This window comes from Amblyomma mixtum, chromosome 1 (genome assembly GCF_055824585.1).
Source record: "Amblyomma mixtum isolate Tamu chromosome 1, ASM5582458v1, whole genome shotgun sequence".
NCBI classification, from domain to species: domain Eukaryota; kingdom Metazoa; phylum Arthropoda; class Arachnida; order Ixodida; family Ixodidae; genus Amblyomma; species Amblyomma mixtum.
This window is the reverse complement of record NC_143012.1, coordinates 234,873,557-234,891,125: the sequence shown is the minus strand read 5'-3', so window position 1 is coordinate 234,891,125 and position 17,569 is coordinate 234,873,557. Positions and strand designations below refer to the sequence as shown.

At 48.2% G+C, this 17,569-nt stretch overlaps 1 protein-coding gene across 1 annotated transcript in view; it reads left to right on the top strand.

Annotated features, from left to right (window-relative positions):
- The window catches only part of LOC149371164 (ubiquitin-like modifier-activating enzyme 1), a 62,755-nt gene that overhangs the window by 21,601 nt on the left and 23,585 nt on the right, over positions 1 to 17,569 (top strand). The window contains exons 11-15 of the mRNA XM_089579556.1: positions 6,333 to 6,437; positions 7,081 to 7,161; positions 9,453 to 9,605; positions 13,317 to 13,482; positions 17,087 to 17,283. Coding sequence (XP_089435682.1) covers positions 6,333 to 6,437; positions 7,081 to 7,161; positions 9,453 to 9,605; positions 13,317 to 13,482; positions 17,087 to 17,283 — 702 coding nt within the window. The remainder of the gene's footprint in view (positions 1 to 6,332; positions 6,438 to 7,080; positions 7,162 to 9,452; positions 9,606 to 13,316; positions 13,483 to 17,086; positions 17,284 to 17,569) is intronic.

Sequence of the window (17,569 nt, the reverse complement as noted above, 5' to 3'; positions counted from 1 at the left end):
TTTCACTGCTCGTCATTTTTTGCCGGTGTTCTATCTGTCACGAATTGGCCTCGACTCTTCAAAATGTTTGCGAAAGTCATTCTCGACAAGTCTCTATCTTGCTGTACTGAGTGCTTCCCAGGGGGAAAACGCCTTTGTCAGCGTGATCGGAAAACATTTTAGCCAAAACTCCTGCCTTCAGCTTGTTGTCAATGAAAATGTTGGTCCAGTGACTCTTGTGATTATCCAGGAACGTGATTGATTGATTGCTTGATTAAAAACATCTTTATTTGTTCAGTATTCTCAGAACATGTGGGTCGGCCGCCTAGTCCGGTAGTCCATTGGCTGCTGCTGCTGCGCTGGCCCTCCCCACCAGCCAGTGCTGACGGTCAGGATCATTGCGGAGCAGAATAGCCTCCCACTGCTTCTCCGAGGGGTTGGGAATGGTGTTACGACTCATCTTGAGACCCGAGATGAAACGGAGGGAGATTCTACGTAGCGGCAATTTTGACGGGTCGATTGACTTCAACTTGACCCCTCGATGACCTCACAGAAAAGGGCGACTTTCTGGGAAGTGGCCGACGAGGCTCTTCCCACACTCGGCTCGGCGAAAACGACCTCCCCTTCGAGAAGCAACCGACAACAGGAGAAGAAAGGGTGTCCCTCGTCTTGAGAAAAAAACCCGGAACGAATCAGAGGAAGCCTGCGCAGCTGCGGCTGTGACGTCAACACGACACAATGCTATAGGAATGCGGACTGCGGACTTAGGAATGCGGACTTGCCAGTTCCCACGTGCGGGCTCTAAACAGGTGTCTTGGCCAGCTGCGTCTGTGACGTGTGGTGGCGATCTTTTGTGCCCCATGAGTTACCGCCTAGTGAGGGGGCTCAACAGGTCTTCGATGGCGGTGCTGGTGCCTATCTTTTGTGTCGCGATGGAAGGTCCCCTGGTGCAGGGGCGGAGTCTTGGGCTATATAACCTGCGACCAAAGTGGGCACGAACGCTCTGGACCTTCGGTAATAGGTCCATCCAGTGGCTCTGAGCCTTGGGTATCAGGCTCATCCAGACGCTCGACGCTATGAACTCTTAACGTTTGATTCCTTGCTCTTCTTTTTGTAAATTTTTGTAAATAAGTGTATCAGTTTCTTGTCATTAAATCTGCTTGTTTTTGTAATCGCCAACTTCGAAGTTTCCTTCATCCCGGACGAGCCCCCAGGTGCAACAACAACTGGCCACGCTACCTCGAGCCGCAACAACTGGGTGGCATCGGTGGGATCTGCTACCTTGCGTCCCAACAACTGGTGGCAGCGGTGGGATCTGCTACCTTGCGTCGCAACAACTGGTGGCAGCGGTGGGATCCGAAGCCTGGGATCCGAAGCCGTGGGATCCGAAGCCATGGGATCCGAAGCCTTAGGATCCGAAGCCTTGGGATCCGAAGAGATTGGTGAGATACGAAGAACCAACAACTGTGGATCAGCGATGAGGATCTGAAGACACAAGCGACAACAACGGTCGGCCAGCGAGAGTGCAGCTGTCTTGGACATGATCACGTGTGTGGGTGAGTGCTTGGCTTTTCCTTTGATGTGGACCAGGTTCTATAAGAGGGTTAAAATTTAGAACTGGTAGACACCTGTGCTTAAATCTTACAGGTTTGGTATTTTTGCATAGTTGTTTTGGAAATAGCTCAGACTCAGAACTGTCATGGACCTACGGAAACTGCAGGAGTCGGACCTGTTGCTGTTGTGTGAGGAATTGGGGATTGAGACAAGGGGTTTGGCACGAAAACCCATGATAATTCAGGCCATTACTGATTTGGGGGCAGATGATGAGGAGCTCATTGAAGAGTGGAGTCTCATCGAACAAAAAAAGAAAGAGCGAGAAGAAGAGCAGCTCAGACAGCAGGAAGAGCGAGAAAGAGAGGAAAAGTGGCGTCAGCGCGAACGTGAGAATGAAGCAAAATTACTGAAGCTAAAGGCTGAGCTCAGTAAGTTAGAAATGGAGTTGAGCAAGAGGTCGGGCGGTTGTCCCCAGCAAGTGGTACCTCTTCTCAACAAGGAGGCAGGCGAGAGGTGTGAGACTATTCCGCAGAAAAGCCTCCGTGTGGAGAAAGAACAAGAAAGGCGAAAGCTTCGCGAGAAAAACGAAAGGTGTGACGCGCTTACGGTTAACCCTGAGACAGAAAGCGCGTTGGCAGATAAGACTGAAGTCCCGCGCCAGAAAGAATGCAGTGAGTTTCGGTGTAAACGCAATGAAAGAGCCAGAGAAGGGACACCGCTGGTGCAGCTGGCGAGCACTAGCATTCAGGAAGTCGAGGCGGTATCAAGCGGCACAAAGAGGGAAAGGGAATCGCCTGACGGTAGCAGTGAAGCGCCAGGCAAGAACGCAACGTTCGCTGAAAAGTGCCGTACAGACGAGATTGCTTCTGTTGCCCGGAATGAGGAGGAGGCTGCCCCGATAGAAAGACAGCAGGAAAATGAGCTTGGGTGCTCAGACGGAAACACAGGAGTGGACGATTCAACAGTTGAGCCACCGCCTGGCACTGTGAGTAGTAAACCGCAAGTAGCGTCGCGGCGCAGGAAAAACCGCGAACGCAACAAGCGAATGAGGAATGCTAGGGCAGGTGTTAATGCTGATGCGAGGGCCGGCAAATTAACTCGGGACAGCACCGCCAGAACTGTGAAAGAAAAGGGAAAACCAACAGTGTCATTTTCCCGAAGGCGGCTGGGCCCGAGGAAAGCCAAGGTGACTGCCCTTGCAGGCCGAAGGCACCATTGTCCATTGAACAAACATCGCGAACGCGACAAGCGATTGAGAAGTGCCAGGGCAGGTGTTCATGCTGATGCGAGGGCCGGCAAATTAACACGGGACAGCACCGCGAAAACTGTTGAGGGAAAGGGAAAACCCACAGTGTCATTTTCCCGAAGGCGGATGGGCACGATGAAAGCCCAGGTGACTGCCCTTGCGGGCCGAAAGAGCGACAGACGGCGTGGTCGTTGGACACGTGACGCATGCTACATGTTACGAAGAATAGGGCTCGACAGCCACACAAAGGGGCGCCGCAGAGAGCGCGTGAGTCGGAGGGAGTCGCTGCAGGCAGGGACAAAGAAATGGTGGAGGCACCCTTTCCTCGGTAGGTCGAGCGGAGGCGGAACCAATCAGGCACGCAGTTTTCTTGAAGCACCTGCTTGTGGACCGGCCATCCGACCACGACCGCGCAGGGCGCGGCTAAAGAATGTCCATTTCGGGGAATAAGTGTTTGCCTTTTTTTTTGTGCATTGACTCACTGTAAAAAAAAAAAAAAAAAAAAAAAAACGAGACAGGGGTGAAGGCAAACGAGTGCCCATTTTTAGTGGTAAAACTGAGTGGTGTTAGTGGACTACAGGATTTTCACTCAGTTATGCAGCTTTTGGATCTGTTTACTTTTTTTTAAGTATATGCCGGAAGGGACGCGGATTTTTTAGCTGTCCGGAATGCTCTTTATGAACCAAAATTGCTACTATAGGTTTTTTTTCGTGCGGTTTTGAAAGTGAAGGTGTACAGTAGCAGGTTCGGTTTTTCTCAGCTTGCGTGGGTCCTGGGAGTTTTCAGTGTGGGCTATTCACAACGGCTATACTAACCGGATTATAGCACCCTCTTTTGGAACTGGTTTGCTTGGAGGGAAGTTGAGTGCTTGCTTGCGCATGTGGTTGAAGTTTCAGAGACGCCTCAAAGAATTTGGCCGGCGTAATAGAAGACCACGTTGCGAGCGGCAGAGGGCTTCTGGCATGCTTCTGCAAGTCGTCTCTTCGTGCAGCAGCGATGACTGCTACTCGCCGAGACTCGTCTGGCGGGGGAGGTAGCTGTTACGACTCATCTTGAGACCCGAGATGAAACGGAGGGAGATTCTACGTAGCGGCAATTTTGACGGGTCGATTGACTTCAACTTGACCCCTCGATGACCTCACAGAAAAGGGCGACTTTCTGGGAAGTGGCCGACGAGGCTCTTCCCACACTCGGCTCGGCGAAAACGACCTCCCCTTCGAGAAGCAACCGACAACAGGAGAAGAAAGGGTGTCCCTCGTCTTGAGAAAAAAACCCGGAACGAATCAGAGGAAGCCTGCGCAGCTGCGGCTGTGACGTCAACACGACACAATGCTATAGGAATGCGGACTGCGGACTTAGGAATGCGGACTTGCCAGTTCCCACGTGCGGGCTCTAAACAGGTGTCTTGGCCAGCTGCGTCTGTGACGTGTGGTGGCGATCTTTTGTGCCCCATGAGTTACCGCCTAGTGAGGGGGCTCAACAGGTCTTCGATGGCGGTGCTGGTGCCTATCTTTTGTGTCGCGATGGAAGGTCCCCTGGTGCAGGGGCGGAGTCTTGGGCTATATAACCTGCGACCAAAGTGGGCACGAACGCTCTGGACCTTCGGTAATAGGTCCATCCAGTGGCTCTGAGCCTTGGGTATCAGGCTCATCCAGACGCTCGACGCTATGAACTCTTAACGTTTGATTCCTTGCTCTTCTTTTTGTAAATTTTTGTAAATAAGTGTATCAGTTTCTTGTCATTAAATCTGCTTGTTTTTGTAATCGCCAACTTCGAAGTTTCCTTCATCCCGGACGAGCCCCCAGGTGCAACAACAACTGGCCACGCTACCTCGAGCCGCAACAACTGGGTGGCATCGGTGGGATCTGCTACCTTGCGTCCCAACAACTGGTGGCAGCGGTGGGATCTGCTACCTTGCGTCGCAACAATGGGGTCAACTAAGACTACAAACCAACACATACCCAACACCAGCTAAATTACACCAGTGGTACCCTACACTGTACTCTCCGCAGTGCCCACACTGTGGAGAGGTAGCTAACCTCTGCCATATTCTGTGGGCATGCCAATTTAATCCAGGAACGTGAAGTCCATAACATTCGGTTTCCCGAATGAGTCCACATCACCCAACTTGGCCTAACATGTCACTTCTTTACCAAGGATGAGTGTGGAAAGTCAGGGAGATTTTTCTACCAAGTGCAGCATGACACTGAAAACTCTAACTCTCCTACGAAACTGTGCTGTAAAGGGAAACTTGCTGACTGTGTGCGAATTTAGTTTTTTTGTACTATGCAGGTGAATTACAACGTGTATTTCGCGAATTGTTTTGCAGAGGGTTTTCGCGCAGCCCACGCCCCGGCGCCGTCCATTCAGATGCTGTGAAAATAAGAAAAAATTTGATCTTCGGTAAAGCTCAGAACGACACGAGAAAGTCCCGAGATCTTTAATCTTCGCATGCATTTGAAAATTGCTCTTCTGACTTTTTTCTGCAAGCTTTTTTTTTATTTTCGCTCATTGAAGGAATGTGTTGAAAGTTCCTGGAGCTTTATTCGGCCAATATAGTTTTGCTTACTAGTGGCCCAGGTACATGTTGAACACCCACTCCATTTCGCGCCAATCTAACCATGGTTGTTTGTGACTGAAGCACTGGGTGAAATCGATAACTATTGGTCGTTTAGGTCGTTTAGAATGGTCGTTTAGGCTTTGTTTGCCACCTGACAGATAAACCAGATGTAATGGCTTAACCCGCAGTTAAGAGACTCGGACATAATAAATAATAAATATATAAAGCCAGCTTTCTCCCGTTCCTTTTTCTTTTTTTCCTTTTGAGGGGGGGGGGGGGGGGGGAGGCGGGGCAGCCGTCACACACAGTTGAAACTTTCAGTGGAATAATGGTTCAGTGCCGAGTTTACGAGTGGGACCATATCATTTTTTTTTTGTTTTTCATTCCTCAGAAGGAAAACAAACGTATTTTCTTCCCCTCAATTCTCGGCTTTTTTTTTTACACCTCCCATCAATAAATCGATGACGACAAGCGGCCTGGAGTCGTGAAAAGTATCCTGTCGTACTCGAAACTTTCGAAGTCGGTCGTAGTTCACGTTTTCATGCCTCAAAAACTTATATCGGGCAAACTGGAAAATGAAGGAAAATGTCGTCAGAGCGCACTGGAATACTGCACAAGACCGGCCTCGAGGCCTTCGATCTGCTACCTGAACGTGCTTCCGCGCCTGGAACTCTCGATTTGACACCGTCAGCTATGCAAGGTTTGCTGCGTCTAGTGCGCGTCGTTCTCACGAAGTGACGTCATCGCACATCATCGCACATTGGTCACGTGACCCACCATAATCGGTCACAACTCTTTATGCGACCTAACGTGGCCGTTATTTTTCACATGAACGGGTCATGTGACTTTCATGTCACCCATTACAAGCCTTTCACACGGCCGACCATGACCCCCGCGACCCCGTCACGGAACATTAACCCTGAGCCACTGACAATAAAATTCATTTTAAATTACGTGAACGCTCCTTCAATTGTTTCATTTCTCCCTCCGCAGGCGTGCAGTGGAAAGTTTACCCCGATCCAGCAGTGGTTCTACTTCGACGCCTTCGAGTGCCTTCCGCAGACGGGGGAGGTCTCGCAAGCTGCCGCCACAGATATGGTGAGCGCCTCCAGGCAGCAACGTCTTCGGAAGAAACTTGTGGATGCTTCACGCGCGTGTCAGATTTTCCACTCGATTCTCCCATCTTGAGCGGTTCGATATATTCTTTCATTAATCTCTTTAACGCGATCGCGTTAACGGTCCCGTTCTCCATAAAACCCGGCGTTGTAGACGTCAGCGTTGTGAGCGAAAAATGAGGAGCATGACACTGGCAGGTGGTCCCCAGAGAGCAACCTAGGAGGCAGGCGGGCCGCCTAGGTCAGGTGACCTTGCGTCGCCATCACAACCTGCCCACCAGACAGTGAACAAACTGTCCACCATGGCAGGTGGTAGTGAAATTAATTAGTCGCTCGGGAACAGCAACCTGGGCCACACAAGGCCCACCGATGGGAGCACCTGCCACCCCAGGACAGTGGCGCATCGCTTAACAGCTGCACCACTGCGCCAGGAGAGGCATGAGGGCTTCAAGGGATCTATGAATGTAAAGTAGAGAATGACCTGCATATATGGAAATTAACCCACTAGGCTATTCCGTCATACCCTTAAGGCGGAGCTTAACGGTCCCCTCCATTTTTTTCCTCCAGAAGCAAGCAGTTTATAATTCCATATCTTTCTTTTATTTCCTTTTTATTCGCATCTGCAGGATCGAACCAGGTACGCGGCCCAGGCCCGCGTTTTCGGTTCTGAAGTACAGAAAAAACTGGGGTCGCAGAAATATTTTGTGGTGAGATATATTACGTTGCTTTTTTCTGTAGAGAGTTTTCAAAGGTTGTTCGTGACCGAACTGTCCTTGTTCTCTTTCTTGCGGAATTTGTCAACGAACTTGAGCTTAGCACTTCAGTCGTCGAGTATGCCATCCTTTTATAAAGTATATTCGTACTTTGACGTCGCTTGATTAAATTCGCTTAGAGACTGAAGATATATTTCCTAACCAAACGTCTAGCCTGAAGTGGCTTCTTTTTCTAATATTTCAAGAATGCTATTAAACTTCTGCAGTTCTGTCGCATTAAGACTGCCACACCTCGTGAGCTCTCCATGGTGTTCAATTTGAGGCGCCACAGCCATTGAACATCAATCATTTAGAACGACAATAAATATATTCATCCCTTTATCTCCACATGTTGTGCAGTGTCAACAAATTACACTTAATTATCGTATAACTGCGAGTGCTCATGTGACAACTGGTAGCATATTCTTGAAGATCCCAGAAAAATAGCCTGGTATCTAATATATTATTGACAACACCCCCAAAATAAGGTTTCAGTGAATACCTAGCTTTTACTGATCTAAACAAAGCGACCGCATCTGTATTGAACACCTGTGGGTGTCGAACAAATCATTCCGCGTCTTGCATTCGATAGAAGCGGGTTTCAATGCATGTAACCAAGTTTTCGTTCATGGTAAAACAGAAGCAACAAGAAACGGAGCAATGTTGCGGACTGCCATCATCTTCACCGTCACCATCATCATTATCATCGGCTGCCTGATTACGCCCTCTGCTGGAAAAGTCTCTCCCGTTGACCTCCAACTACCGTTCTCCTGCACCATTGCGCTCCCACCCTATACCAGAAAACTTTGGAACTTCTAAGCCAGGAAATTTTTACCTGGCTTTCTGCCACCCTCGCAACATTTCATTGAAGTCATTAAGAACTCTATTTTGGGCTAGTTGTTTCATGATTCACAAAGAAAACGGCGCGAAATACGGGGACAAAAGAGAAACGTACACGCTGGTCCTGTGGTTTGTTTCCCTTTTGTCCCCGTATTTCGAGCTGTTTTCGTTGTGAATTTACACATGATGTTGGGCTAGTCGCTTCATAGATACAGGAATTAGACACAAGAGGCGTCTGCGCTTTGTGTGTACGCCTTTGAGTCTCTTCTTGTCCTGTCTTCTTCGCGGAGTTTCATAGTTGCTCGATTTCATATACCTTGGAAATCCATTGTTACCCCAGAAGAACATCGGTTTTCTGTCCTCTGCATTAGCGTCTTTAGGCGATGGTAATTAGTTAAGGCTTTTAGATAACCCCTTCGGCTGATGCTTGCCGGGGGCACTTGAAGAAGCCTGTAAAGACATTCCTTCTGCCATCATAGCTTTTCAAACTTACCTGGGGCGAAAAAAGGCCCCACCATCTGTGCGAATTTCCCATATACACTCGCGTAAGGGCCACACTTTCTTTTTTAATTCTGGTGTGAATTTTGAAGACGCGGCCCATACAGGAATAAAGAAACATTTCAGTGCATAACCTGCTCAGTGGATAACCCGGCGTCGTAGTTAGCGTTGGCTTGTCGAGAAAATCTGGATTGGTCGAGAGGGTCATGGCGTCTCAAGTGCAGGTCCGGAATCGAAAAGGGTTTAAACATTAGATAAATAGCGGTTATGAGCCCGCAACATGATTCAAACGTCATTATGACATGCTGGAATGTAAATTAATATCGCTTCGAATCTATTAGCATTCAGTAACGAGTCAGACAAGCTAACCCTATAGGCCATCGAGGCTCTTTCGTCCGACTTGTTAAAGAGAGGCGTTGTGAGAAATAAAAAAATAAAAATCATAAATTAAACAAATTAATAAAATAAAATGAACAGTGTCCGTGTCTGATATACGCAAACAAGACCCCAGGCCGCTGAACGGGCCCGTAACTCTATAGCGTCATACCTTCAAGGCGGAGCTTCAGTGTGCACCCGATAAGCGATATGGTGTTTATCTCTTCAATAAATATAATGCAATTAGAAACTCAGTGTTAGGCTTTTATAGAAACTGTCACGGCATTTCTTGGCGGTTCGCTTCGAGAAGAGCCGTATTGTTACAACTGAATCCACGTTTTCTGCTCGAAAGCTTAGCCAAAAATGAAACCATATATTCCCGACGTTCCTGCGTCCCATTGAGGGGAATGAACTGTAGTAGCGCTACCTTTCATTCTAGAAGATTTGGATAAATTCTATGCCTGTCATGGACATGGTGATGATGGCGGCGCAGGTAGATTTTCACCTGATTGCGAATATTCTGGATTGCTCAGGTGGGTGCTGGCGCAATAGGGTGCGAACTTCTCAAGAACTTCGCCATGATGGGTGTGGGTACGGACGATGGCTGCGTCCACGTCACGGACATGGACGTCATCGAGCGATCCAACCTCAACAGGCAGTTTCTGTTCCGACCAAGGGACGTTGGCGTGAGTAATTTACTTCTCTCTGACTGAACTTCTCGTTTGTCGGCTAGCTGACGCGAGGTTGTTTTGAGACTTAACTCGTTTGACCTGCATCTTGTTGTCAGCCTACGTCCTCTCTTTACGACATTTCTCGCTATGTACCGATACCGCAAGTCGGCGTTTAAATAAATGAATGCATCATTTGCCTTTTGTGCTTGCTGTAATTACACTTCCATGTTAGGTTAAGGTGTGGCAAGCTAATATTCTGATGCGGGTTCAAAGCGGATTCGTTAGGGGTATCTGTACAGCAAGAAGGATTTTCTTCCTCACAATTACCTAAATAAAACAGACTTCTAAACCACTGGGGACAGGAAAATTTTCAATTTAGAAGCAGGATTCCAAAGGAGCTAAAATTATGAAATGTTGGTCTCGTACTCCATTTTTCATTATTTTTGCTTTGAGCGATACTTACGCTATACACAGGCATGGAAGTATGCAACAGCACGCGCATAGTTGCGATGACTGCAGCTCCCACTAGACTGGCGTGCCATGGGAACAGCCAGTAAACTCCCGCTGCCAGGCGCAGGATCTTCGAAAATGGACTCGGCGTGAACAAATTATTGTGTTCGGACGGTGAGCTACCGAAAACTAGCACTCCCGACTTCCGAACAAAAGGGTCTGATATCATCGGCCATTAAAAATCCTTTAGGCCAATGAAAACAAACGAATGAAAACAACGCTCGCGCTTACACAAGCCACAAGAAGGGAATGGTGGTTCGGTGCCCTACTTTCACCGGCCCTGGCGCGGGGATTGAGACAGTGTCGCAGGTTTAACGGAATAAAAATTTATTCAGCAAGACAATGCTCATTCACATAATTACTCTTCCTTCCAAAATAAACATGCAGCGAGTTGGAGATGGAAGTGCTGGCACAAGATAGAGATCTTCAACGCTATAAGCCAATACAATAGAGGTCCACTTAACACAGAGTATTCAGTCGTCGCTAACGTTTCCCTCCTGGGTGTTGTTCGAAGGGGTGTGGACACATTACGCCTGGACACCTCTTTTATGCATTTCGATCCGGCGCTGTCTTGTGATTTTTCCGTCCTTACTTGAAACGAGCTGCCGTACTAGTAGAAAGTGGAGGCATAAAGGAGTATAGCTTGTTGCACAAGTAGCTTTCCAGGAGCGTCTCTGAACAGATTCCTGTGTCGCGAATTCTGAGGACATCCACATCGTATGTACTCTCTTATCTGCTGGTTCTTTTTTGAACCTCCAGAAGCTGGTCAGGGAATTAAAGCAATTCATTTGCTGTCATTTGTTCCTGTGTTGCATAAAAAAACGCGCTCGCATGGTAGGCGCTCAGAAATTTTCTTCATGAATTACTCACGAAGAGCATTCCATTTGTGTGCTGCCTCTGAAAGTTCTGTTCAGCGATTAAAGTCGTGAAAGAGTCCTCCTCTGGTGGTTAAATAGCCGAGCCAGATATTGCAGAACCATTTTCGCCGTCTGTTGGTTTTCCGCTCCTAAAAACTCAAAGGCAGTCGACGGTGAATCTGAAGCCCTTTATAACCGGTAAATTTGCCTCGGTGGAATGCACTGACAATCCTGTCCGAAGTCTTCCGAACGCACTTAAAGCTTCACTATATCAGGTGTTCACCGCGATAGTCCATAGGCCTTTGTGGCTAGTTTGGCGTACATATGATATTTCGAAGCGTCATATATAGGCGCATAATTCTATTTTTCTCATCAGATGTCTCTCAAGTAACCTTGTAGCATTCAACCGAAAGCGGCTTGCTGCAGGAATGCGCTCCATCTATTATTCACTGAATGTTGCAGTTTCCATGAAGGGGCTACAATCAAATACTCTTCGTCTATGTTTTACTGCTCTTCTGAAGTTCTTCTCGGCCTCTGTCTTCCGGCCTCTTCATGGGCATTGTTTCTTGCTTCTTTCTCCATTTATTTATCCGTTTCGTTGTTCAGCCTCGAATAGGCCCGTATAGTTACATATTCAACAAGCTCCCTGAGATTCGTTTGGGAATTCGAACTGTTACGCGTAAGCTATAGACAGTTTCGCTTAGCAAAATAACACGTTTCGTTGCAGGCGTTCATTCTAACAACAACAAAAAAAACACTTGTTCACGTTCACTCTCAGTGTCGGCCGAAACAACATTACCGATCGTTGAATAAATAGCGTGCGCTGAATGAACAACGCAGGAAGAAACAAGAGGGACGGCAGGGCAGGAGCGCAACTTCCGCTAACTAATTAGCTAACTAGTCAGAAAGTACTACTACGCCATTACCGAGTGATAAGAAAGTGGTGGCAGTTCGATGGTCTGATTCCCTCGTTTGTAAGTCAGACAGTGAGGCAGAGTTGGAGGTTGTAAAGAACAGCAATCTTATATAACGCGCAGAAAATGACAGTACACAGCACCACTTCAGACAAAATACACGTACAGGAAGTTATTGGCCAAATCTTTAGGAGAATCCCCCAGGTGCAGTAGATTTGTAATAAAGGAGCAATTACTCATTGACATCCACCCGACCGCAGCCATACGGCTGCAAAGGAAAGCTATACAGCTTTTTCAGAAACTTCGTTTGAACTGGCCGCCTTCTGCGCTGGCCGCCGTTCTGATCGCCGTTTTGTGTCGTCCGCCGTGAACTCCATCCCCTGTTCTAATTGTGAGAAACCCCCTTTCAAAATAAATAAACCAGCTATGTCGACTGCGCGCAACTACGCACTCTTGTCGGTAACTCGAAAAGCTCGTGAGACACATCCAGGACGTTCAACAACACCGGCGGCGCGCTTCCTTCCGTTTGAAGGCACCTGGCCCCTCTCATGTTGCGCGAATTTGTCGATTCTACGCATCACCATAAGTGTTTTTTCTTTGAACCAGGGCATGCAACTCTTTTCCTTTCAATACAGTGGTTTTCTATGTAATCGGGAATTTCGGTTCTCGTGAAAGTTGTTCAGAACGTAGAAGAAAATAGTTTCGCAATAAAGATGTTACAACTACTTCGCCACTGCTTTTTTTTTCTGGCCCTGATAAGTTCTGAATAAAGCTTTACCGAATATGTTATAGCTGTATGCGGTTTATAATATCAAATTATGATCCTTGGATGGGTGTTACTAATATCAAATCCTCCGTTCATTTACCTTCCTTGGCATCCCGTCGTAAGATAGCAAGACTCTATTTCACAAACTTTTTTATAATTTTCCCTAACTGCGTGACAGCCTAATTCTGCCACCTTGAAGATCATCGCGGCGTTTGTTTAATTGCCGTAGTGTTCAACGCATACATGGTTCAACCAATGCGTTCAATTCCTCGTTTTTGCCAGCTGCCATAGCGGAATGGAATGTCCTTCCAGACAGTGTTGTGAATGAAGTTAATTCCTTAAAATTTAAACAGATGTTGATTGATTTATTCCCCTGAAAATTCCTGTTGAATGCGCTTTTTCTTTTTCTTCTGTTTACCTACTTACTCGCTTGTTTTTCTTTTGAAGTGTTGACAGTTTTGACTGTGTTGACAGCCGTATCTACATGTGTCTAAATTTATGCTCCCAACTTTAATTTTTGTGACTTGTGATTACTGCTCGCCCCCCCCCCCCCCTTATGTAATGCCCTCTGGGGCCCTTAAGGGTAAATAAATAATGATGATGATTGTACGTATTCGAGTAATTGCTGAATATTTCTCCTGAAATACTTTGGAAGCTACATCGATCATCTCCTCTGCAGCTCATGAAATCCGTCACAGCTGCCAACGCAGTGGCGGAAATGAACTCCCAAATGAACATCGAGGCTTACGAAGACCGAGTAGGGCCTGAGACGGAGAGCGTGTACACCGACGACTTCTTCGAGTCTCTGGACGGGGTGGCCAACGCTCTGGACAACGTCGACGCACGTGAGTGCAGTGCGCTGCAGCAGTAATTTGGAAGCCTCGAAACGTCGCACGAAGTCCACAAGATAACGGTGCCTACAGTTAGCCTAGCTTTTGTTCATACCATCATTGCTGTCAACGTGCGCTTTTCCTTAAAATATCATGGCATTCTTATTAGCATACACTCCGCTATACTGTCATGTTATATTCCTCTGTATTCAAGTTTATGGTCGATAAGTACACATTTTATGCTGTAAGTTTTTATTTACTTTTCTGTAATCCGTATTGGCTAATGTGCTGCGCGATAGTTTTACTCTTTTTCCCGTGTACTGCGTACAGGAGGGTCCCTTATAGTCAGAGCATGGGACCTTTTTTTGTATTTCAATTTTTGTTACCACTGATTTTGAATGCAATCCTAAAAGCTCCATGTTGCGCAAGAATTGTTGCGTCATGTTGACACGCTAACATCATTCTAACCCATGCGCTAAACAATTCGTGCAGGTTTGAGGGTGGCGGTACACCTGGATCTTGTGTCCGCACTCTTTTGCTTGCGGCCTCGGCTGCAAGTACTGTTGGAGCTTAGCGGGTTCAGCGCTTCCATTTACGATATCGTGACCTTCGCAAAGCTTTTGCGTCAGCGGGGTTGGGTGTTTCCATGGAGTCTGAGGCACTGAGCGTAGCTCTATGGTATTAGTATTGCTCAAGGAGCTTAATCATTTTACCGAAACACGTCATCACTCTGAATGACGTGCCGGAGACCAACCGCATGCTCCGAAGTGAAAGACGAGAAGAGCTCATGCTCGAAGGCAGTGACAAATGGCCAATGCCTTCCCCTCCGCAGAGCAGTGTCGAAAGGCTCTCGCTTGCAGGCGCCCCACTGCGATCAATGGACAGCGGCATCCTCGCTTCGCCTCTTGCTCCCTCTCCTCACCGTGTTCCTTCTCTTTCCCTCTTCTCACTCGTGTGCTGTGCGATAACAGTGCACTTTAAAGGTCCCCTGGTGGACCAAATTATTCCGGAGCCCTCCCAACCTCCATGCCGCTAGAAGGCAGGCCAGGGCAGACTATGTGAAGCGGAACCTAGCCACAATGGAAAACACAGTATACACAGACGCGGCCCTATATCCATGGGACCACAGGACCAGAAAGTTCCGAGTCACGGCAGCAGTGGTAGATTACATGGGGGAACCAATTAGCAGCGCGACATTAAGAAACTGTACGGTAACGGAGGGGGAGGAAGCTGCCGTAGCCCTAGCGGCGGCCGAAGGTTACCGTAGGAACAAGTCTTTGATAATCCTGACAGACTCCAAAGCAGCATGCAGGAACTACATACAGGGCAAAATAAGCAAGGAAGCGCTGAGCATCCTCCTCGAAGCAAAGCTTCCAAATAAGACCTTAAGACACAGGATTTTCTGGATACCGGCACACACCGGGATAGAGGGTAACTCGAGGGTAGACAGCCTAGTTCGCGAGATCACGAGCCGAGCAGGGCAGTCGGAAACCCTGGAGGACCCCATGACGGTGGAACCAACGTATGCAGAAATATTAAACTATCACAGAGGGCGGAGATTCAAATACCCACCACCGCACACATCATTAACACAGCACGAGGCGGTCTGCTGGCGGAGACTGCAAGCAGGGACTTTCCACAATTTATACATACAGTCAAACCCGAATATAACGAACTCAGATAGAGCGAATTATTCCTTATAACGAACACTCGAAGTTGTGATATCGTTATCCATATGAAATGTATTTTTATAACGAATTACACATTGGATACAGCGAACTCTCAGCGCGCGCGATCGCTCACCAAACGCCCGCCAATGCGCCTTTGTGCCCGCATCCAGTATCTCTAGGCAGCCATTTCCGGGCCGCAATCGGTGCCGCAATCGCCGCGATCGCCGCGATCGCGTGCAATCGGTCGTCAAAGGACCGCCAACGCGGTACTGCGCCGGTTCCATGTCGCGACGCCCCGCTGCCTGCCCCCGCGCCGCGCTTTCGTGAAATGCAGGGCAATCGGCCCGGGAGGCTCTTTCTGCAGTAGCTTAGGGCTCCCTCCACTGCGCATGCGCGGCCCCGCGACGCTTTCCCGCGTCTTCTCAGCTTTCTTTGCTCGCGTTTGCAAGTCGTGCTGCTCGCTTCCGGACGTCCCTACTTTGCTGCCGACACATTCCGCCGCTACATCCTGCAAGATGACGACGAAGCAGCGGCGTGCCGTGCCGCTTTCCTACAAACTTGAGATGATTAAAGGCTGACGTTGCCGCGCACTTCAAGATTCCGAGGAGCACGTTAAGCACCATCTTGAAAAACAAGTCGGCCATCAGAGGAAATGCGCAGGAGCACCCAAACGCTGACGGCTGTCGTCTTCGCAAGCCGGCTTACGAACTCGTGTATAACGAATTTGGTACTGAGGTTTGTTAAAGGTTCGTTAAAAGCGGGTTCGGTTATAACGAAATACTTCATATAACGAACTATTCGCGTTGAATCATGCTATTCGTTATAAACGGGTTTGACTGTACTACATAAGATGTTCCCTACACAATACAGGGACACATGTCCGTGGTGCGGAGCAACCCCCACGCTATATCACATCACATGGGAATGCGAACGTAACAGAACATTTCACAAGCTAAATGACCCGAATGCGGAACAATGGGAGGGCCTGCTGACCAGCAGCGAGCTCACGGCCCAAAGGGCACTGGTGCAGCACGCCTGCGAAGCAGCAAGACTCAGCGGTGCCCTGGAATAGGGGCGCCGACCTTGTGAAGAGGCCGAAGACATGAAGACATCGGCCCACCGCTAAAACCTGATTTTTGGAGCATTAAATGTTTTTCACTCACTCACTCCGGAGCCCTTGACTACGACACCTTTTTCTTTCTTTCTTCTCTCACTCCCGCTTTCCTCCGTTCCCTCACGGCGGAGTTGAGGTGTTCACCAAGAAGTGACAGTTACTGCTTCCATCATTTTCCTCTAAAAACTAATTTCAATGTTAGTGCTGGTTGAAATATCCCATGTGGTTCCAATTATTCTGGAGATCTCCGTAACGGCGTCTCTTTCTGTCTTTCTTCTTTCACTTCCTCTTTCGACCCCTCCCTCATGGCGTAGTTGAGGGTCCCACAGAAAGTGAGAGTTACTGCTCCCTTTCTTTTTCCAAATAACGAATTTTTTAAAAGTAAGCTGTCATATATGCAGACTAACGATGAGGCGTAGATAGGAGATCTATCAATTCACCTCTCTTTAAACGATTTCAGTTCCGTAACTTACGAGATTAGCATGTCCGGTTACCTCGCGGAGCTAGGGAGTATTTAACTGGTTTGAATGCGGTTTTTGCTATAAAAAAGGACATGAATCAAGCCAATACTTATTTTGGTATCTAGGTTAGAATGCCTTTATCTGAAATCAATGAAGTATATTGAAGCCCATGCAACGATTTTCTAACGGCAGGATTAGTGATAAATGCATTTGAAAATTTCCATCTGCTGTATATACATGACTTCTTCGGCTTCAATCAGGCTTCCAAACGTTCTGAGATGGAGTGTAGAGATCTCTGTTGAACAGTCTCCCCTCAGCGTTCGTCCTGCGATGACCAGTGCTGCCTGAAGCATGCTACGCCACCGCGTCCACAGGTCAGTACATGGACCGCAAGTGTGTGTACTTCTGCAAGCCGCTCCTGGAGTCCGGTACGACGGGCACCAAGGGCAACGTGCAGGTTGTGGTGCCGCACATGACCGAGTCGTACTCGTCATCCCAGGACCCTCCCGAGAAGTCCATACCCGTGTGCACCATCAGGCACTTCCCCAACAGGATCGAGCACACCCTCGAGGTGGGTGCGAACCTCGCAGCTTGTGGAACTCGCGGTTGACTAACGAGAAGTGCAAGGTCAAGAAGAAAGGCGAATGGGCCTTGTCTTTTCAAAGCCCTCCCCTGCCACTTTGCATGCATCGCTAGCCGCCCAGTTTGCCGTCGCCGCCTGAAGGCAAGTACTAGTTCAGAAGCTCGTAATTGCGGCACGCTAATTGGTTGAGGGCAGTGAACTTATTGACGTCGCAAAGTTTTAGGAGAACGCTGCGCAACCATTCATACCCTCGGCCAAGAACATATGACGGAAG